Raw genomic sequence first — 23,532 nt, forward strand, 5'->3', positions numbered from 1 at the left:
GTGATCGATAGGTTAAACCACCAGTAAAAGCCTAACTCAAAAATCATTTGAATTTCATGTCAATTTAGACCCTTATTCTACTGGTGTTTTTTCCAGACCTCATTTAAATAAACACAAATCAGAGCTGCATTGTTTGGATGCATAATGCATTTTATTGTTCTCTATGGATTGAACTAAGGATTTTAGAGGGCTATAACAGAAAATTATAAAACAGCATCTCCCCAAGCTGAGCTGAGAACTCCCTCTGCTAGAGTGATAAGGGCCTTGGCAGCATGTTTAAAACATGTTCTGCTAATATAAATTTGAAGAGTAGCTATGTGAGGTTCTATACGCACACAATCAAAATATTACTTCTTGTGTGTTACACAACAGCTTAAAGATGATGAGTAAATACAACTGAATAAGGATTGTGTGGTTTAAGCACTTTAATGGAACATAGGACAATTTGAGTTACATGCCTGACTTTAACACCTATTTAATATGTAGTTTCAGGTAAGTCCACTTATGTGTATAGAATGGTAAGAATAATGTTCTTCCTTCCCCCTTTTTCATCTTTGTGTTTTTAGATTAGGCTTTTCACTGCAGGGATTCTCAACGTATATGTTAGTGTATATTAATACAATGGGGCATGATCTTAGTTGGGGTCTCTCGATAGTATGGAATTCTGAGAAATTATGTGTATTATGGCACTAAGTAGTATTTCTTAGTGAGGTAGAGTTGCAAGATTTTGAAATACTTTTTTATTTGCCTTCAAACGCAGTGTATTTTATTGAATATTGAATCTGTGTTGCAGTGGTAGACTTGAAATACACCTTATATTAATTGTATAGTTGGTTACCACAAAATGCTTTTTAAAAAAAAATCAAAAGAATTAGATTTACTTTTTCTACCTCGCCTTTTTCTGAAATATCTTGGTTTTTGTTTTTCAAAGAAATTAACCCTGTTGCATGTGAACAGTAACCAGTGCCTGGACAAAGCCACTGAAGAAGACAGCCAGGTACCCAGCATCCGAGACTGCAATGGCAGCCGCTCTCAACAGTGGCTACTTCGCAACGTTACCCTTCCAGAAATATTCTGAGCGGTTTTTACAAAAGAAAAGATTGACTGGGCTACCTCAGCAAGTATTTTGGCTGTATCCTTAAGTAGCAAAAAAGGGAGCTGTTTCTGCTCTGCAGGATGCAAAGTTCATCAGATATTAGAACTCTGACTCTTCTAGCTTTTCAGTAGCTGTGAACCAGCCTTTCTGTATAAGGACGTGAAACTATATACTTACTAGTGAAACTGCTCATGCTGATGTTTACAAGATTGAAGAGAGTTTCTTTTATCAAAGAATCATTCTAGAGAACGTTTAGACAATGGAAACATAATCACTGAAATATGCTCTCTGGAGAGCTGCATATCATTGTAGTTTGCTTGCACCTCTGAAAGTACTATTGTGAAGAGACTTCCAAGGTTTGTTTGTTTTTCCTGGTTAGCATTGGTAACCAGCATACTAACTATAATTACAGAAATAAATGGAACAGAAAAATGGAGACCACATTCACTATCAAGAAATAAGATTTTTACAGCAAGAAATATGTAAAACAGGGTTTAAAGGAAATAAAAATTGGAACTATGAAAAGTACAATTTGTTATAGTAAAGTATCAGATTTATATGTAGATTTTTATACCTCAGTGGAGAAAAAAATAACCAAGTCAAGCAATTCTTTCTGTTTTCAGTTGTAATAGTTCATGGATTTTTTTTTTTTTTTTTTGTTTTGTTCATGGTGGGTCTGAAATAATTTTGGAAGCAAATTTAATGAACTTCAGAACAAAAAATTGGCTCTTTGAATGGCAGCTCGCTTTTAGATGTTAATTTGGTTTGTGAGCTGTTGGAATGTAATGCATTTTTATTAATGTCTGAAAACTGGAGGTTTTACATGCTAACTTTTTGTCCAGACCTGCCACTTGAGTTGTACTTGGGTTGCCAGCTTATGGATTTTCATGGCCAAACAAAGGATTGTAGTGCATTTTGATTAAGTTAACTTGACTGATTATGCTTAGTGCCGAAAATTCCTACTACTGTACTACAGATCTGTTTTCACAGCAATAAATCTTTTGTTCTTTGTTTGATTTCCACTCATCAGAAAGCCTGCAAAATGATTTATTTCAGTAATAGGAGATTGGCATAACTGAAGGTTTCCTGGAATTTTTTTCACTTCATACTCAGATGTGCTTAATTGTCAAGTGCATACTTAGATTAGATTCTTGAATTGTAATGTTGATCTGCTGCTTTTTTCTAATAAAAACTGAAGAAAAATGTTAAATTAGCATGGTTTTTAACATTAATATAGCCAAAAGCAGTATGACTGTGCACATTACATTAATCTTGCACTTCTGAATTGCTTTATTTCATTTAAGCTGAATCTTTGAGCTAACCTAGTCTTGAAAACAAACCAAAAATGCTGACTACTCAGTAAGTTTCCTTTTAGAGAAAAGATTAATATAATGGAGAAGATATTTTTATAATGTGTCATTGTTTGACCAATTGTCCTGTGAAGTAAATTAAATTTAGACTAAAGCAAAAGATGCTGCAGCTGTTGTCTACTGTTGCAACCACTTTAGGTCTGCTATTTATATAGTACTTTAATCAAAGAAATCTATTTTTTCATAATTTTTTGCAGCCATTCCTGAGTTTTCTTATGCACAGACATGATTAAGCAGAACAGGGAACAATATTATGCAGTTGCTCAACAAAATATTATGCACAGCATGTTGAGGTAAAATATACAATTTAAATATATTTCACTGATGTTTTTTATTGGAGTTGCTCAAATGGCACAGAAGGATTTGAATTGGTGGTGTTGGTGCACCATGTCTATGTAAGTATTCAATATAAAGGAGTGAGTAAGAAGCCTGGAGACGGTTGTGGAATATTGGAAAACTGGGCACTAAGGCAAATTACACAATGAAGAGGGTATAAGAGTTGTGGTGTAATTGTTCGTATATCTGGTTGTCGTCCTTACTTTCTAGGAATCCTTTCTCTTCTCTAGCCTCTAAACATTTCTCAAGCTCTGAACTGAGAAACTGTTGTCTTCTGAGTCTACATATTATTCTTCTAATATATAACCAACCATTCCTGCAATTGTGGTCTTCTTCCTTAGTTCTTATTGGTATATGATGGTCTTTAGGGCATGTTTATTTTTCCTGCAATTCTGGTCTGGTAAAATAATTTAGCCCAGAAACAATTTCTCAAATTTGGAAAAAATTGACAATAAAAATGTTCTCTTGTGAAGCTCAAATAGCCCATGGTATCCAATAAGGATTTATTTTTTTTGGACTCAGACAGTTCTCGATACACTTTTATCCAGCAACTATGGAGGCAGTTTTCAGAGCAGAAACCAGTCTCCAGAAGGTCTTCCTCCACTAGAGATATAAAGACAAGTGCTCCTGTCTCTTACAGAAATAACATTCAATTATTCTCAGTTTCTTTCAGCCAAGGGACCACATGGGGGGGAGGGGAAATTGAATGAGGAGATGTGAAAGTGACCAATGAAGTGAAGCTGGGATGGGGGGTTAATTCAGTGTCTCTGTATTTACAGAAATTATAGAATCCTAGATATGTAGGATTATAAGGGACCTCGGGTCATCTTTTCCATCCTTCTGTGCTGTGGCAGGACCAAGTATACCTAAACCATCCCTGACCGATGGTTGCTACCAACACCAAGCAAACACAAGAAGGGGCTTATTACCCTAGGAGAGGGAAGAGTCTGGAGCAGAAGCTTCCAAAGAAAACTCAAAAGCCCACAAAAGCTTATGCTCCAACAGTTCAGTTAGTCTATAAGGTGCCACAGGACTCCTCGCCACTTTTAAAGAAAACGCGATACATTTTTCTCAAAATTCTTATGACTGTGTGAACAAGAGCTTTCCGTTTCTGCACAACACTACTTCTTCTGATGTACTCTATGCACCCAGAGTCTTAAATGGCTGGTGGTAGTCACAGTAAGGCACAGGTCACACGTTACCCACCTATACCTATGACATGCCAATCTGTATGCTTTCCAGAGAAACTGACCCTATTAATAAAAGAATAGCTGCTATAAAGGATTTGTAGCTACCCACATTTCAATATCAAGAAGACTTTTTTATCCAAGTGCTGAGAATTGTTCACTTCTGCCATGGCTATGGCTGTAATTTTACCCTAATGATAGCGATTCTGAGAGGTCATTGAGAAAGAATTATCTCCAATGGTGAGGATTGCTGGTGCTGTGCATCATCTTCATCTCCTGAATGGGTTTCTCAAAATTCACTTCTTAAAATTCTTTCTAAAGACATACCACTTGATGTAGTGCAAATTAGATGCAATTCTCAGTTCACATCCAAAATCCTTTTGTGGGTAGGTAAATACAATCTGCTGAAGGTCAGCTCAACTTTCATTCTAGAGCCTTGCGTACTCTATGGAAGCAAATATACTGGGAAGGCAAATCTTTTAGAACGTGTCTTCTTTGAGTGCTTGTTCATGTACACTCCACATAAGTGTGCATTTCCACATGAAAGCCACAAGATTTTTGCGTAGTAGCAACTTTTAGGTCAGCCTAGGTGCTTCCTGGAGTGGCACTGTTACAGCACTTGATATGTAGCCTTGCTGACCCGCCAATCCCCCAGTTCCTTCTTACTGCCCTGTGATCGCATCTGCAATGTCTCACTCTTGCTGTTGCAAGCAATCCTAGCAGCATTTAGTGTTTAAGTTAATAGTTTTAGTATAGTTCTAGTTGGTAGTTTCTTGTTAGTTGTTAAAAGGAGGATACCCTCCTTTTTTTCCTTTTCTCTGGACTGGGGCATGCCTTGATCCCTGGGATTTAAAGCTTTCCAGGCTTGTGGCAAGCTTATGCCAAATTGTGACCCTCACACAATGTTTGAAGTGCCTGGGCAAAGGTCAAAAGTGCCACATTTGTAAGAGCTTTTGCCTGCATACGCTAAAGGGCCATGAACCAGAGGCTCAGAATCTTGCATATGGAGGCTGCTCTTTTTCCCCCAATCTGAGTCAGCACCATCTGGCCCAACACGTGGTACTGTGTCTGTGCAGTGCGCCCCAGTGCCGTTGACTCTCAATGCGGGACTGAGTAGATTCCAGCACCAACCATAGAGGCATGAGGTGCAGATCGGCAGCCCATGTGTCTCAGAAGCAGAGGCATGAAAGGAGTAGATCAGTGGTCTCCAACCTTTTTAAGCACAAGATCACTTTTTGAATTTGTCAGTCCAGGATCTACCTCAAACCCAAATACCCCTGCCCCACTCTTTCTCCGAGTCCCTGCCCCTGCTCCACCTCTTTGCAGAGGCACTGCCCTCCTTACTCTGTGAAGATGGGATAGAAGGGAGTGGGACAGAGTGACATCAGTGCCCCCTGCCTCTGTCTCCCCCACCCTGCACAACAAGCAGGAGGCTCCTTGGGGGGAAAGCTTTGAGGCTCTGTGCAGGAACAGCAGGGCAGTGGTAGGAGGGGCAGTTGAAGTGCCAGCACTTGATTGCCTCCCAGCCAAACTAGTCAGGATCATCTGAGAGAGGCGTCAAGATCTACTGGTAGATCCTGGTGACCACTGGGGTAGATACTCCAGCCCCTAGAGAAGGCAAGCCACTGGGCAGAAGAAACACCAGCTGCAGCACTTCAGGATATGTTGATTCCTGCCCCCAAAAGAAGTCCAGTCAAGTCTGACCCATGAATGCTCACTGGGCTGACATTCAACTTCCTTTGACCTCAGAAACTTTCAAGGCAGCCTGGGAGTTGATACAGATGATAGTACCTGAACTTTCTAGGAGGGAGGCGGCACCTGTGCCAGCTGTCAGTGCCATCTCATGGTACATCCTTTCCACTACCATGTCACTCGCTGTTCCCGTTGTGAAGTTCCCCACTGGGGTCAACTCAGGATGTGACACAAAGATCACTGGGGTTGCATCACTCAGCACTGCACTACCCTGGTTTTTCAGCGTCCAAGTCAGAATCTGACATGGGCTCCGACTGCTCAAGAAGACCCAGCACTAGGAGGTCCTGGTCTTGGCATCTTCACACGCCTTTTGGGCAGTGGCCCCCATCAAGTGACCTTACTGGCTCTTGGGCCTATCATCAGTCCCAAGGCTTAACCCAAGATCACAGAGTTAGGTTGTCATCTTTAGCCTCAGCACTAGAAACTTCCTGAATCGCCCCAGCAGTGGAGTTGTTGCTGGCACCATCGGCACAGTCTATATCCTTGGCTCCTGGGGCAGTGTTCCTAAGGTGTTCCCTTAAGCGAGGCAGCAGAGCTTCACAAGTAATTAATCAGCCCTGCCCAGTTAGCTCCATGCAGAGCCCTGAGTCTCTCACTTGGCAGGGCTGGACTAATCACCTGTGAAGCTCTGCTGCCATGCAGTTTAGAGGGAACACTGCTTCTGGGGATCCCTTTTTCTCTATAGACACTTCATTCCTCCTCTATGCTTGTCGTTGACCTTGGCACAGACAACAGCAGACCTTGGCCTGACATCGAGGCCTGTCCATCTTCAGCACCAGCCCTAACCATTCCTGTGCTGACGATTGTTCCAGTGTTGTTGACCATAACTGCTCTGCACCGGCCACAACTGCTCTGGCTGCCCCCTCAGCACTGCAGCCCATTCAGTCCTCTATCAGGCCAGCAACTGTATATATCCCGGCACCAGGAGCACAACAACCTCCACAAGCAGAAACAGGAGAGTTGTGGACCTCCTAATCCTCCTTTGGCCCAGAAGTCACTGTGGACTTGTTACTCAAGGATCTCACATTATACCTGCAGAAAATACCCCAGATCTTTCACAGCAGGAGTCATTCATTCAGACCAGGAACAGCCTGGGCTTTGGAAGAGAAATGTAGTTCAGCATGGCTTCTCCCTTAACCTCAGATATGGTTTGGTATCCAGACAGAATTTAATTTCATGCATTGGTCTGGTCAAATTTACACTCCTGGTTTGAGGTGAATCTGAAAACTTTTGCGGGGAAGGAACTGTTTTGTATAAATGCTACTGTAATAAAATATAATAATCCTAAAATTAGTGTAGCTGACATCACTATAAAGTTTCTCTACAAAATTTGATTGGAATTCTGCAACCCAGCACCTTAGAAACATGGTTAGCAACCCATAGCAGGATTTGATGTATGGAACACAGCCAGCCCACTTAATTAGCCTCATTAACATGGGTTCTACAATTGACAGATGGTACTTCTGCTGTTTATATATATCTTGGATTCTGTTATTTCCACTCCAATTCATGTGATGAAGTGGGTTTTGCCCACAAAAGCTCATGATTCTTTATATTTTGGTTAATATCCAGAGTATCACAAGACTACTCATTGTTAATGTTACAGATTAACATGGCTATCCCTCTGAGATGCATTTCAGATTTTTAGGAGTAGATTAGAATTCTAAACTCTGAATCTGATTGATCGAGCAAATTTATATGTCTTCACTTAGTTGGCTGCTGTCCCATCTGTTTTCTTGCCACAATCGGGGCCTGCCCAAGCCATTTTGGCACCCCGGGCTCCAGGCGCGCGGTGCCGCCCCCGGGGCGGACGGCCCGACCGGGCGCACGACGCATGCACGGGCCTGCCCCCGGGGCACATGGGCAGACGCACTGCACATGCGCTGCCCAGTAGGCCAGACCACCACTGATGGTGCACAGCCCGGCACGGGCTGTGCCTGGCCGTGCAGGGCTCTGCGGATGCGGAGGGAAGGGCGCTGCTGGCAGGTGCTGCGGAGGTTAACACGGCCCCCGCCCCGGGCGGCCACTGCAGCCTGCTTAGAGCCGGGCACCCCCCGTAGGTTGGCGCCCTGGGCAGCTGCCTGGCTAGCCCACCCTTTAGTCCGGCCCTGGCCACAATTATTCTTTTATAGTAGGATTTAATGGCAAAAATAGTCCTCAATTTTTTGTTCCATTTCAAGCTCTTGAAGATAAACAGGAGAGAACTATTTTTACCTGCTTGTTGATGAAAATAACCTGTCTGTTACAAACGTGTAGCACATTTTGCTAAATGCAGCCAGGATGGTTAGTGAAGGTCAGATACATATTGCAAAATGTCCTGTGGTACTTCCAAACCTCTCAATGACTCTCATAAGCTTTCTTAGCTAGCGGGTAGAAGTCTGAAAAAAAGAAAATCAAACTAAATGGAATCCTAGATGGTGACTGACTACATGCAGATCCTTAAAACATAGCTTGTTTTCTTAAAAACTTAGAGAATATCGCAGTTCATTTCTGATTACAATTAATGTAGCTGTACCAACTCAAAACAATTCTATCTGGGGATGCAATTCCACAAATTGCTGAATCTGAAGTGCTCCTCTGGGTAGAAAATACTTCCTTCTATTCTTTGTAGTAAGCGTAGTAATTGCTATATCCAGATGATAGCAATGGTCCATTTGGTCAGCATGCTATCTCTGAAAGCAATCCTTAATAGGCACTTCAGAGGAAGATGCAGAAAGTCAGTAAGGCTCGTGCCTTAGGGAAAAAATTCTTCCTAACCCTGGCATGGTTTATACTTGAAGCATGAGAGATTATATCGCTTATTTTTATAGCATCTCTCGTGTAATTGCGAATCATCTTCTGATTTTTCCATATAAATTTCTGCTTTTTTGAACTTCCAAGTTCTTGGAATCAGTATTACAATACTGACTAAAACAGGGTAGGCAATTTTTGAAAGGGGGGGGGCACTTCTTGAATTTCAGAACTTGTTGTGGGCCTTCCTGGAAGAGGTGGGGCCTCGGAAGAGGCAGAGCCATAAGGCTTTGCATGCTCCCCTGCCCACAGACCCTGACTGGTCTGGGGGTGGGGAGTGCATGAGGTCTCCCCGCCCCCTCTCTCCCGCCCTGCAGGATGCATTCGGTGCCTAGAGAACTGCCATCTGTTTCGAACAGCTGGCAGTTCCCTCTAGGCACCGTGTGCCCCTGGCAGTGGGAGGAGACTTTGCGCCTTCCACCATCCTCAGGTCTCCATTGGCCTGGGGGAGTGGCAGGGCAGCCACAGGCTGGATCTAGCGCACAGATACTGTCTTGCCCACCCCTGGGCAAATAGGTAGGCGAGGTGGTATGTTTAAAAAAAGCCCACCTTTTTCATTTTAAAGGAGTTCTCTCATTCTCATGATATGTCCCCTTCTTGCATTATGGCAAAGTAAATAGGAGTGTTCTTGATGGTGCCTTTGTACTATTTATTATAGTACACCAAAAAACAGGACTATGTAGCACTTCAAAGACTAACAAGATAGTTTTAGGTGATGAGCTTTCGTGGGCCGGACCCGCTTCCTCAGATCAAATTGTGGAAGCATGAATGACAGTCATTCGTGCTTAAATTTGACACTTTACACGTAGGTCTTAACAAGGACGCTAATTACCTTACCCATTACAAAGACAGCTTCCCCAATTATCACCTCTAATATCATTAGCTCACAGACATTTACCTACCCCCCCCATCCTCCTCCTGTTCTGAAATTTGATTTACCCTTTTCATATGTGTTCATTTTTTTTTATTGTATCCTTTGGTATACAGTATATGGTCATGCCAATTTTCTTCCACAGTTTGATCTGAGGAAGTGAGTCTGGCTCACGAAAGCTCATCACCTAATAAACCATCTTGTTAGTCTTTGAAGTACTACATAGTCCTGTTTTTTGTTTCAAATAGACCAGCCTACAGGGCTACATATCTATTACTATTATAGTACAGATGTATTTCTGTCATCTGTGCTCTAAATAGGCCTAAGCTCAGCCTCACCTCAGATGGAAGGGTTTTTTGGTCACTTTCTGTACCCTTTCTATTTCTACTAAATCTTTGCTAAGATTGGATGGCCAGACTGAAAACAGTAATCGGTATACTGTTCTATAATGACATTAAAAGCTATGCATTATTTCCTTTGCTATTCTTTGTGCATCCTAAACTGTTGGTTTGATCATCTGATTGCCATAGTGCAGTAAGTGGATGTTTGCACTCCTGATCTGAGTTTTCTGAGAAGATATGAATAATTTAAACTATTATGTCCAATACGCAATATCTTGTACTTGTCACCATTGAATTTATTCTCATGCTGCCTAATGATCTGGTGGTGTTAGGCCATTGGAGTTGCTCACCATCTAATATAATCTTTACGAATTTATATAATTTTGTTGGCAAATTTTAACATGTTTCTTACAGGTGACACATGCCTCTAATAAAAGGCATTAGTCCTACTCTATGGCTGTGGAGCAGCCCTGTCTTAACCATTTGCCTGCTTTTAATCTTTGGACAGACCACTTTTCATTCTGAGTATTTGGTTTTCTTAAGGCTTTTTAGTCTCAGTAAATTGCATCTGCTAATTTCCATTCATTAATATGCTGATCCATGCACAATAAGTAATGCTAAGTAGTACACATTGGATGCAAAGGAATGTGCAGTACATAATGTAATCCCAAGTATTCATAAAAATTATAGGCTTTAAATTAGTTGTTGCCACTCAAAGATAGTTCTTTGGAAACATTCCTTTTAATATGCAGCAATAGTTTTTTTTAAAAAAAACTAACAATGTTAGGAACCACTAGGAAGGGTTTAAAGTAAGACAGAAAATATGATAATGCCACTATCTGAGCCCATGATATGCTCATACCTTGAACACTTGATGTAGTTCTGGTTGCCCCATTTAAAAAAAATATTAGGAAAGATACTGAGGAAGTGCAACAAAAGTGATAGGGGCAGGAAACAGCTTCTATCAGAGAAGGGTTTGTAAAGATTGGAACTGTTCTGTTTAGAAAAGAGATGAGGTCTATAAAATTGTGAATGGTGGGAAGGAAGGAAGGTGTCATTTACCCCTTTGCCTAAAACAATAATCAGGGATCACCCACTGAAATTAATAGCACATTTAAAGCAATCAAGGAAGTACTTTTTCAAACAACATACAGCCAACCTGCGGAACATACTGTCAGATATGAAGGCCAAAAGTATAGATAGATTCAAAAAAAGGATTAGCAGGAATGCAGTGATTCCTAGACCTCTGACTAGCAGAAACTGGGACTGGACAACCAGCAATGGATCACTTGATAAGTGTCCCATTTATTGTGTTGCCTCGAGCATTTGGCATTTCCCAGGGTTGGAAGACGGGATACAGAACTACAGACACCACTGGTTCCAGAATGTAGTGAAACAAATACATTAGACTGCCATTGCTACTGTATAAATAATCTAATGTCTGAATCCAGGTATCAGTTAATCATACAAATTATTACTGTGCAGATGTTCCAGCAGCTGGTTCCTTTCCTGCTCTGGGGCCCTAGCCCCATGGACAGGTAGGGTTGAGTCATTGTCTAACTGCCAATGATACTGCCACAGGACTTCTAGTTTTTAATGATACCGGGGTTAAAGATAATCCTTTTTAAGAGGTTTATTGCTACTTCCTTTAAAATCATAGAACTATGCTTCCACAAATTCAACTCTGGCAAAGAAAAGCATTATCACCACCCAACTTTCCAAGAAAAATTGCTGGGTTAGTATCCAACCCACAGGAAATGGACACAAGTCCAACGCACATTGCTGTGGGAGCCTCAGAATTGGAAATATTCAGACTGAGGCATTTGAGACAGTTGGCTGTGACCTTTGTGACTATACAGTAAAGGTTTGGATGATCTGGAAAATCCAAAATGTCACGTCTTAAGTAGACAATACCCAGAAAAAAATACTACTTAGCAGGTGCTATTGGTATTGATGTGGATTAATTGGATTTTGGGAGAAGGAAGGTGTTGGGAGGGTTATGTGGAAAAGTTAAGGCGTGCATGGCTGCAAGAGGAATCTGATAGTGGAATCCCATTCAACTTCTGTAATCACACTACAATTGCAGACAACATCCAGTTCAGAAGGATGGAAAAGGCAATAGATGAATGAATAAAGCAGCAAACGTAAGAAGAAATAACAAGAGGATGAGAGAGTTAAATAATTAGAAACTCCTTGCCTGTGTATGAATACATTCTAAATCTGTTACAACCACATAAAGGATCTAATGATTTTGAACAGGAGTACAGGAAAATGAGCTACTTTCCTTAAAAGGATGCATAAGCAACACCTCTGTTTTCTGGAATCTGTTCTTTTACCATAAACCCCACAGAGTTTTTCCCTGCCTCAGTTCCCAGAAACCTTGTTCTTCAGTTACAGAGGGAATATTTGGTGACTCTTAAAGGGAAACTTCTCTCTTGTCTCCCATTGCAATCTTCTTTTATTGGTCTTCATTATCCCTGGATTTTTTTTTTCCTTTGGCTGCTTATTATGTATGTGGCAGTCTCCATGTGGTTTTCACTCAGAAGCTCATAGCAATCACCGACTGACTTGCAGCTGTAATTTGAGCAAGGGAACAGGAGACCCCCATGTCTTGCCTATATTGAAAAAACATTAAAATACAAGTAAATTCCCATCAGTTCAACTAAACCAGAGCAACTGTGTACACAAGGTTACCATGACTGGAATTGCATTTTATCAGCATTGTAATTAGACTCTCAGTAGGGGCTACTAAAATAGAGGCAAAAACAAATCCAGGCAAATTAAAGTGTATCATGGTTCCCCACTGATTCTTCAGGTTCTGTACCACTTATATCCCTATTAGATCAGATGCCAGAAAGGGGCAGCATATGTATGCTTGATCTCTTCACTATTTTGGGCCTACACTGATCTTGCCAGAAAAGAGATCATAGCAGCTTAATCAGAGAAGATAGCAATCTATGTAGTTGATACAAATGTGTTAAATGCTATCACAGACTAAGATGAGGAACCGGTGCACTTTCTGAGGAAAAGTTCTTGAGAGTATTTTGGTTTTTGAAGCCAGAACAAGCTATCTTAAATGAACAAAAATTGTTTTAAATCTAACCCTGATGCTAGCTGTTGATTCAGTATTGTTCATTTGTGTCTGAATACGTACAATCTCTCCCTCCAGCTAAAACTGTTAGCAAATGGCAGATGATTTGCTGCTCTCGAAATGGTAACAGATCTTGCTAAAAATCTTTCCAAAGGGCAACATTTAGCAAAATCAAATCTTTAAAACGAGTATGAAATTTAGGTCTCCATTTTTCAACCTACTAATTGTGTTGTGAGATCTTGGCAGCTAGTTTCATCATGTAGAATCATAGAGCTGGAAGAGACCTCAGAAGGCCATCAAGTCCAGCCCCCTGCTCTAGGCAGGACCAATCCCAACTAAATCAACCCAGCCAGGGTTTTGTCAAGCTGAGATTTAAACACCTCTGGTGATGGTCTCCCCTACTTCCCTAGGTAACCCATTCCACTGCTTCACCACTCTCCTAGTGAGAGAGTTTTTTTTCTAATATCCAACCTAGACCTCTCCCACCACAACTTGAGACCATCGCTCCTTGTTCTGCCATCCGTCACTACTGAGAACAGCCTCTCTCCATCCTCTTTGGAACCTCTCTTCAGGAAGTTGAAGGCTGCTATCAAATCCCCCCTCACTCTTCGCTTCTAGATGTACTAAGAATCCTTCAGAAAACTTTTTTGGTATCATGTCCTTAAAAAGCTAGATACACCAATTATTATGAGTACAACTGTACAAGGAAACCAGCCAATGGGAGCTGCAGGGATGGTGCTTGCAGGCATGGGTAGTGCTTGGAGACCTGCTGCCCCCATCCCCCCCCCCAAAGGATGTGCAGAGATGTGTCAATAGCCAGCCGCTTCCAGGAGCAGCATGGAGCCACCGCAGACAGACAGCCTGCCTGAGCCCTGCTGTACCACCAGCTGGGTGCCACCTGTGGTAAGCACCTCCCAGCCAGAACCTGCACCTCACACCCCCTCCTGTACCCCAATCCCTTGATCTAGTCTGGAGCTCCTTCCTGCATTAAACTCCCTCCCAGACCCCACACCCCCTGCATTGATAAAGTAATGTGCATCCTGTGTTGATGTACCAAAATATATGGACTGCCGCGCCCCTCTCCCCCCCCCCCCCCCCCCCCCCCCCCGCTTTGAAAATTATTTCCTCTCCTCCCTGCTGTAGAGTATAAGGACAGCAGTGGCACCACCACCAGTGTTTTGGGGCGCTGAATTGAATGGGTGTACTCTAAGGTGCCAGAGAGCACTGCTACTGAACTAGATCCTGCAGGTGATAGTGGTAGGCAAACACCTTGTTTGTGAATATCACTGGAGTTTAGGCCTGCATTCAGGAGATGTGTGCACGTTTGCCAGAGAAATGTACACGCTTAGTGGATTTGCTAGCAGAAACATAAGTATTTCTACAGTTTTAGCTGGCAGATAAGTAGGAGATTTGAGAATCCAAATTTTGGCGTTAGAATCCTTAAAATGACACATTAGAGCATAAATCCTTCTGTAGATTGTCTGTTTTCAAAAATGCCTTGATTTAGTTAAAATTTAGAACAGTGTTTATAGGGAAGAAGAATTTAAATATTCTGGTATTTCAGAAAATGTGAGGAAAAGTAGGATCCAGGTCAACTTTTTGACATTGTGATAGCTAAATTGGCTTATCTACTATATATTTTAGAGAGTTTGTTTTTATCGAGAATTCCTCCTAAATCATAAGAGCTAGGACCGCCGAATTTGTTATGCAGCTTCCTCTTACCATAACTTAAAGCAAGGTCAGGGTTTGGTTGTGCCATGAGAACTGGATGTACCTGGAATGGGATTGCTTCTCATAATACCAAACAGAAAGGTAAGGCTACCTGGTCATCAGTCCATACCTTTACCAACCTCTATGTGATTGCTCTCTTGGCTGGGGAATATACAGCTATTGGCAGGGCTGTGTTACAGTCTATTTCCTCTTAAGTTCTGACCCTTCCTCCAGGGTAACAGCTTGGGAGTCCCCTAAATGGAATGGACATGAGCACTTGAAGAAGAAAAAATGGTTACTTACCTCATAACTGTGGTTCTTCACAATGTGTTGCTTATGTCCATTCCAAATCCCACCCACCTCCCCTTTGTTGGAACATCTGGCAAGGAGGAACTGAGTGGGTGAGGGGCCAGCAGGGGTGTATATGCACCGATATAGCAGCGCCACTCCAAGGGGGCTCCCTGGCTGGCCCAACGGATACTGCTAAGGGTTAAAAGCTTCCAGAACTCATGCAAGTGGCGCATACACACACCTAATTAGAATGGACATAAAGCAATGCATCTCAAAGAACAACAGTTGTGAGGTTAGTAACCATTTTTTCATAGGAAGAAGACCTGTTTCATAACTGGTGTTCTTTGAGATGTGTTGTCCATTCCACATTAAGTTTGTGTGCTCGCCCCGTGCTTGGGTGCTGGAAGTTTCTCACAGCAGTACCTGCAGGGGAGGGACTTTAGCAACCTCTGTGAGAAATTTCCAGCACCCAAGCACAGGGTGAGCACACACATAGGCTACGTCTACATTGGCAAGATTTAGCGCAAAATCTTGCCGCCTGTCTACACTGGCCGCGAGTATTTGCACAAGAACACTGACATTCTAATGTATGAAATCAGTGCTTCTTGCACAAATACTCTGACACTTCCGCTCAGGGATAAGTCCTCTTGCGCAAGAGGCCAGTGTAGACTGGTAACATCAATTTCTTGCGCAAGAAAGCCCTATGGTTAAAATGGCCATCGGAGCTTTCTTGCGCAAGAGAGTGTCTACACTGGCACGGATGCTTTTGTGCAAAAGCAAATCTTTTGTTCAAAGGCACATGCCAGTATAGACGCTCTCTTACTCAAATACTCTAATGCAAAAACTCTTGCGTTTAGAGTATTTGCACTAAATCTTGCCAGTCTAGACGTAGCCTTAATGTAGAATGAACATGAACAACACATCTCAAAGAACACCAGTTAGGGAACAGGTCTTTTTGCTATGAAAATTATCGCAAATGCACTGGCTATTTGTAATGTTATGAGTGACATTAGTTGTGGTAAAAAGGGTAATGGGTTGCCAGCACTGGAGACTGAAATAGTCTGCTCACGGAATAGGTACAGTATAAGAACTGATGATGCAATAATCTCCATGCCACCATATTAAGTTCCTCACCATTCGTGGGAGGATCCACCTTGTTGTGATAGTTGTTCTTGTTTATTGAGGGTGGCCAACTAGGGGGTACATAGAGATAAATGTCTGTATAAACAGGATTAAAGACAGTCTTGCATTTACCTAACCACAGTGCTATGGGTCACTGTAATCTCTACACATCTATGGTCTGCACTGAGACCCTTCTTCAAGGGTATCAGATATGAATGGTGGATTCCATGACATTTATCCTTTTCCACTTAGAACTGGACTAACATAAATAACTCATTATATAGAGGGCACAATCTAAACAGCCATCAAATTATGTTTCTATTACCGACTAGGATGGATTTGAACCAATAACATGGCAATGTAAAGGTCCATATCACGTTAACAATTCCTAAACCATCTAAACTCCATGGTTGAGTCAATCTATACACATAGTTGGAAAGCCAAAATACTTTCCCATGAAAATCTGAATGCATAAGCAAAACTGTTGTCATGTTTTGAAAATAACATGTATTGACTAATCGCCTTCCTCTCCCAAGGGCATAAGGTTTTGGTTGCAGTTACGTAGCTTTCCTCCAAGAATTAAATTGATTTTGCTATCTGATGGAAACATTTAACTTTCTGTGCAGCATGGGACTATTTTAGGTTCCAAAGTCCTTCGTTTGCAACATACATTTGCAATAAAGTGTGATGAGTAATCACAGTGCAAAAGTAGTTGAAGAATACTGCTGTAATCCCAGACTCTTGTGGTGGCGTATATATTCAATTTGCAGAGCTAGTTAATATAAAGTTATTCAGAGCCTAAGCTAGAAGAAAAATAACTTTTTAGTTTATCATCACTCTGGTAGTAGAGGAGATACAGAAGATTTAATAGGGTTATACAGCAAATTATTCATTGGAAGTTGCAGAACTTGTAAATAACTAAGGTTATTTTTAGGGTACAGAAAAATGTCGTATAAAACAGAAGTACATCGCAAATAGGCAACCTGCTACATATTAGGGGAATACATTTAGTTTATGTACTGCAAATGCTGCTAATTCCCCTTGTACATATAGTGCTGATTAAATGGGACACTTGACTACTTGGATTATATTGACACACGCATACTAATTAAGCTTCATTTTTAAGTCATTTACTTTGTGTATACTTTACTAATCAACCCTGTGTGTGTAATTGATTCAGCTGCAGATTTCAGTAATGGCTTTTTATGTGTTATACTAAATGAGCTGCATTATTCTGAAGGGTGGATTGTACCGTATATTTAACTGGCCCAGCTGTGAACACGTAGAATCCAGTTGGGTATTGCAACAACGGTTTGTTTAGAAAGGAAAAAATGTCCTTTGTTGGTGATTGGACTGCATACTTCAGTAATCAACCTGTACTTTCTAATGGCTGAAACATGACAAGCTTTACTGATCGTAGGACATTATATACAGCATATTTACTTCACTGAACTGTGCCATATTCTGTTTACTAAGATACATACAATATTTTCTCAAACACAAATGGAGGATTGTTAACCTAACATGTCTGAAGAATGTAAGAAAGTTACCTGATTTCTAACGCTTTTTTTTTCAAAACACAGATCTCGATGGCACGCTGCCAAAGGGAGTAGCAATTAGATTAAGAAACCTGTTCCAGTGTTTCCATCTAATTAGTGTATAATCAGAAATTGTTATTTGTCACTAAAATATCACAAATGGAACTTAGCAAAAGCAAAATGTGCAATAAGCAAACCTCGGGCAGTGGTGAGTTGCTTTGGATTAGTGTCCAAAAGTTCAGGTGTTCACGTAAATTAACTGAAATTAACAAGCCTTTTCTTCTGAGCTTCTGGCCACTCCCTCGTTTCCCTACTTCCACTGTTTTGGCTTTTTCTTTTTGTGATAGAGGGAGGCCCATTTTTCTTTTCACAATTCCTGCTGTTGGCATTACCTGTCTAGCAGACAGGCTGCCTTTAGAGGGATGAAAGTTAAATCAAAGCATCTGCTTTTAATGCCCCATGGCCTCTGAATTAAAACTTCATTAAATTATTTTCTGCAGCTGCTGATCCACAGAAACCACTGAGACCAATGCATGGCATGTAACTTATATTAATGTATAATTATTGCGGTCCAGCAGAGTAGTTTCCAGATCAAAGGGAGATTAATGAAAGTGACAGCTATTGAAGGGAGAAAGCAGTATCTTTGAAGGATGATAAAAATGTGTAGTGGGAAGGATCCTTAACTACGTGATTTCAAAATAATAAGTAACTGCTCATGAAGTTAGAGGATGAGCGGTGGTGGTATATCTTGTTTTACCCAATCCTGTTCACTTTTGGCCAAGGTACCTTATGTCAAAACATAATCAACTCCTGCCTCATATATGAAGCCTTTAGACACTGTAACCTCCTAATTAACTTAAATAGTTTTTGTAAGTTGTGAATTGTTTTTAATGTCTAATTTTATTAAATTCAGTCTGTGAATGTTGGGCCAATATACTACAAAAGTAAATGGCTTAAACCTGTCAAATAATTGTATTTCAACTGCTTTCTGCACCTTGTGTCAGTAAAGTATATGTCAGTCAACAGAGTGCATATAAATTCAGCTGCTAAACATGCAAAAATGACATTTCTTTCTCTTTTCTTTTCACTTGCATTTGGTGCATGCAACACTTAGGATGACTAACTTAGAGACTGGTGAAAAAATCATTTCTCTTTTCAGAAAAATAGTTCTCTATTTTCTGTGTATTTGATGGCCTTTAGATTGTGTGTAGTCTGTTTCAATCTTTCCTTTGTCATTGATCCTGCAATTGCAATCCATGGTCAGAGGTCTGTGTCCACAAAAAGTCCCATTGACTTTACTGGGCATCCTTGTGGATGCAACTGGTTGTTCACATGCAATCAATAGAAGGATCAAGGGCCAACCAGTTTTAGTCAGGGCTTTGTTGTTTGTGTGATTCTTTCACATGACACAGGCAGGAGAGGAGATTAAACAAAAAACACATTTGAAGAATAGGAAATGTGATTGTAAAAGCAGAACAATTGTCAGTGCTAATCAGGTGCGGGTGCAGTGTAGAGTAGTTCATTTTTTTAAAAAAATTAGTAAGATTTCAAGTTCTCTCTTTAGTCAGGACAGGTAGGCTGAATAAATTAAATGTCACTTAGCGACTATAATGTGCCTAACTTAATAAATCAATCATGTGCCTCAATTAATGGATATAAATTACTCTATTTTCATGCAGAGTTGTGATAGTTGAACATGAAAATGAGTTTCTTTTTTTTTAAATCAAAAGTGATTTAGAATTTGGTTTTGTCCAGTAAAATCCTGTTTGTTCATGCTATTTATATGGTATTTGGTGTCGTCCATGTTTGGATAACCTGGTTCAATAGAAAAAGGACACCACTGTGATTCACTTAAAAGTATAGTTAAGGTATAGGGTATTTATATAATCAGGATTCTATTAGTATGTTTGTGTCTTATCAATAGGTACTGTATATAAAAAAAAGTATTTAGCAAACTTTGTAGTTTGACCGTTCAAAGTGTGGAAAAATTCCAGAACAACGAAAGGATGCATCAAAATTAATTTAGAGCCAGGGCCACTATAAGAATTTGGTAAGTGGTCTAGGGTTTTACTTTTCCATGATATTAATGGAGGAGGTGTGGACTCTGGGATGGAGTTTGGGTACAGAAGGGAGCTCGGGGTAAGGGATCACGGTGCAGGAGGGGGGTATGAGTTCTGAAAGGGAGTTTTGGTGAAGGAGGGGGTTGTGACCTGGGGCAGGAGACTGAGGTGCTGAAGGAGGTGCAGGGGTTTGGGTTGTGATCTGGAGCAAGGGTTTGGGATGCAGGATCTGTGAAGGGGTATGGGTGCAGGAGTTATGATATAGGGATTCGGGGGCAGAGGGTTGGGGGGAGGGAGAGATTGGCTGGGAGGAGCATACCTGGGTGACTCCCAACCAGCAGCCCAGCAGGTTCCTCAGCCAGATTCTCTGCCTTTCATGAAGGCTCCAGGGGCCATGTATACTGCTCTCAAGGCTGCAAGTCCAAGAGGAAGGGGGGGAAGGAGGAAGGGTACTTTGTACACCACCTGTTCAAACAGGCAGCTCTTATTGGCCAGAAACCGGCCAATGGGAGCTACAAGATTGTGCTGGGGATGGGGGCAGTGCACAAAGTTTTTTCCGCCAGGCTTGCAGCATTGAGTGATGCACATGGCCCCAAAGCCAGCTGCTCTGAGTGGCATGTGGGTGCAGGGCAGGCAAGGGAGCTTGGCTGAAACTCCTGCTGGATCTAGCCTGCAGACTGTATTTTGCCCACCCCTGGATTAAAAACTTATATCCAGGATTAATCAATGTTTTTAAACAAGTGAAATGAGATGGAGAAGAAGAGCCAAGATCCAAAGGCTGAAGGGAGAGCTCTAACTCAAGCTGCTGCAAGGTATTTGTTATCAGGACTTGCATAGTAAAGAAAATGAAGTAAAACGATCAGTAGATTGTACCGTTTTTGATGGAAACTGTATCTGTTACTATAGAAGTTATATTTAAACTAGAGATTCTCTCCAGCCAAAATCTTGGATCCAAACTCCCATGAATTTAATAAAAGCTAGGGTTCTACTCCTGAAATTACAACTCAGTTTCAAGAAAGCTGAACCAAGTTTATGAACTGGTAGTATGTGTTCAGAACACTACAGTGTGGTCACATAAAAAAAGTTGTGATGACTTGAAGATAATCATTCTGAGGCCTCTTTCCGTACAATCTCTCACACATGGTCTGTGTGTGCCTAGACAGGCATGGGGTTGCAGCATGCTTAGACCTGTTCCTTTATTTCAACAAACAGGGTTGCCCCTATGGGGATGCAGCACCTGGGACATCCCCCTACTCAGTTACAGGACCTTCCCTCTCCCCCACTCCATCATCCCCCCAAGCCAGAGGTGGGGAACCTAAGACCCACAGGCTTAATGCAGCCCCCAGCTCGCCTGGATACAGCCTTTGGGACTCTGAGCTGGAGAACACAAAATCTATTAGCCTAGGTCCCCCTAGCCCCCTATCCTGGGAGGGAAATGTGTGACAGATTTTTCTGTGGGTCAGCACCTTCTGACCAAAAAAGGTTCCCCTCCCTTACCCCAAGCCTTCCCTCTTTGCCCTGCCTTAGGAACTAGCAGGGGACCTGGTGCTGGCAGCAGGGGTCAGCCCCCATATTCCCCAGCAGCAGCCACAGAAAGACTAGTGACCTGGCTCTAGATCATTCTACTTCCTCAGCTCCCAGCCACATTGCTGAGGGAAAAGGTGGGGAGCCTGCTCCGCTCCACCGACTCCCAGCCATGTTGCTCTGCTTCCTGCTCCTGCTGGTAATGTGTAGGAAGCGGTCCTGCCATTTTTCCTAAGCCCTTTCCCCCGCAAGCGACATGGCTGGTGCCAGTCAAGTGGAGTGGCCTGGACCAGGCACTCTGTTTTCTGCCAGTGAGAGCAGGGACAGGCCCAACCACTGCTGCTGGTTCCAGGTCCCACTAGTCCCCTGATCCACCCTGGGCCCAGCAGGGCTTCCAAAGCACAGGATTCAGAGTGGTTGCCCCAAATCATCCTAAGAACACGATGGGTCTGGCAATAAACTGCTTCCTAAGCAGTCACTAAAGAAATGTTTTGGGCAGTGAGGAAAGGGAGAGTTCATGTTATCCAAACAGAAAAGAAAAACACCCCTATATAAACGTTTACGTCACTACGGTAATTCAGTGTGAAGTTTCTTAACAAAACATTAGTTTAATGACTAATGCTAACAGACTTTTGCAGAAAAGAAAAGCCATAATGAATCGGTGTTTGCAGTGTGAATGTAACCGTGTTGATCCTAGGGTCTGAGAGAAACCAGGTGGGTGAGGTGCTACCTTTCATTGGACCAAATTCTGTTGGTAGAAGGGAAAACCTTTGAGCTTCCCTTTGTTTTCATTCTGGTTCAGTTGAATCAGTAGCATTTGCTAAAATCCATAAATGTTCACTGGAACAAAACTTGTTTGTGTGTCCTGGTAAAAAGTTATTAGGTTTTACAGGTGTGGGTTTTTGTTTGGTTGGTGGGTGGGGTTTTTTTTAAAGGAAAACTCCCAGTTGTTAACACCTCCTCCCTTAGAATTTTACTTGGATTTCAGTGTGATTAGTGTATCAAGTAATTTCAGCTCATCAAAATATCCTTTAATACAAGGATAGGAATCTAAAGAGGGTTAATGATACTATCCTTATTAATTGGGGGCAATACTCAGAAGCAGCATGAAGGTGATCAGCTCAGTTATAAGGAAGAGGAGGCAAGTTTTCTAAGCTAAGAAAATTGCATGGTTGAACTTTGTTTCCAGATCTGCATTTGTTCGGCACCTGTTCCGCCCTTCTCCCAGATCTCCTTACCAATGGACTGGTGATAAATTACAGAAAGAGGAACAGAACAACTTCTACTGGGAAATAACTATAGTTTAATATCCTACATAGGATTGACAGCTAAACTGAAGCCATTATATCTGCCAATGACCTAATCTAAATTATGGAAGCCCAAAAGGTTTGTATAATAGGCATCTGTGTGCTCCTTGGAATTCTGGTTTACCATCCTGCTCTCTGATGTTTTTTAACCAGCCACGTTACTCAAAGCCCTTCGCTTGCTGACAGAGCTTTCTCTCTACTAGACATTGGGCTGCTTCTCACACTCCCACCCATGTAAAAAAGACAATTTTGGACCTTCAGCATTGCTGCAAGTCGGGTCTTCTTCCCAGACCTTGTTCTCCCCAGCGCTTTCCTAGGACTGGTTCACCTTTCCAGCTGGAGAGAGGCCTATGGTGGATTTAGCATGCTTCCACAAATGGCCCTTTCCTCAGAAATCTTCTTAATCTGCTTTTAGAGGCTTAATTCAGCCCTGGTTTACATGCTGTAACGTGAGTCAGCATTTTGCTGGACAAGCTGAGCAGAGAGTTTGCCATCTGGTGAGCAGCTTGTTTGACTGCTTTCTCTTTAAGCATTGTGGTTTAAGGATCGGGAAGCTAGACAAAATCTTAGCAGATAAGTATAGAGACAAATACAAACATCAGGCTCAAGAGTTTCCTTATGGTATCCCCCAAATATGGGAAATGTAAATCTTGGATGGTCCTTGATCATTTGGTGTAAGTAAACATTTCTTACTGGTACTGGAGAGGGAGGGCACACCAACTAACAGGGGCCATGTGAACTCACCATGTGACTCCGCTATGCCCCCATCCCGGGACCCACATGCTCTTTCTCTCCACTCCCCATCCCATGTTCCTGGGAGGAAGGGAGCCTGGAGGCAGTATGGTAGCCAGAGGTGTTGCTGTCAGTTCTGTTCCTTTCACCTTGCACCTCCCAATGGTGAACTTCCCAGCCCTTCTATGGAGCTGCTATGTCGGTGTACAGGGATGGGGGACAGGGCTGGCAGTTCTGTTCCTTTTCCCACTGGAAAGGGCAGGGGGAAAAGGAGCTGAATGCCGGCAGCTCCTCTGGCTGCCCTAGCACTCCCAATCCCACCACCAGGTCCCAGCCCTGTTCAAAGAGATGTAGCAGCCAGTGGAGGGGCTGGAGATGGCTGGCAGGGAGTCTTTCGGGTACGTCATACTGTCT

At 42.1% G+C, this 23,532-nt stretch overlaps 1 protein-coding gene across 3 annotated transcripts in view; it reads left to right on the forward strand.

The window, feature by feature from the left end:
* The window catches only part of GALNT1 (polypeptide N-acetylgalactosaminyltransferase 1), a 146,763-nt gene extending 144,457 nt beyond the window's left edge, over window positions 1-2,306 (forward strand). For all 3 annotated transcript variants that reach the window (XM_075921643.2, XM_075921642.2, XM_075921644.2), the window contains one exon: window positions 932-2,306. In XM_075921643.2, the coding sequence (XP_075777758.1) occupies window positions 932-1,078 (147 nt within the window). In that variant the 3' untranslated portion in view covers window positions 1,079-2,306. The remainder of the gene's footprint in view (window positions 1-931) is intronic.
* The last annotated feature ends 21,226 nt before the right edge of the window (window positions 2,307-23,532 follow it).

Source organism: Pelodiscus sinensis, chromosome 2 (assembly GCF_052426305.1).
Source record: "Pelodiscus sinensis isolate ZL-2025 chromosome 2, ASM5242630v1, whole genome shotgun sequence".
Classification (NCBI taxonomy): Eukaryota; Metazoa; Chordata; order Testudines; family Trionychidae; genus Pelodiscus; species Pelodiscus sinensis.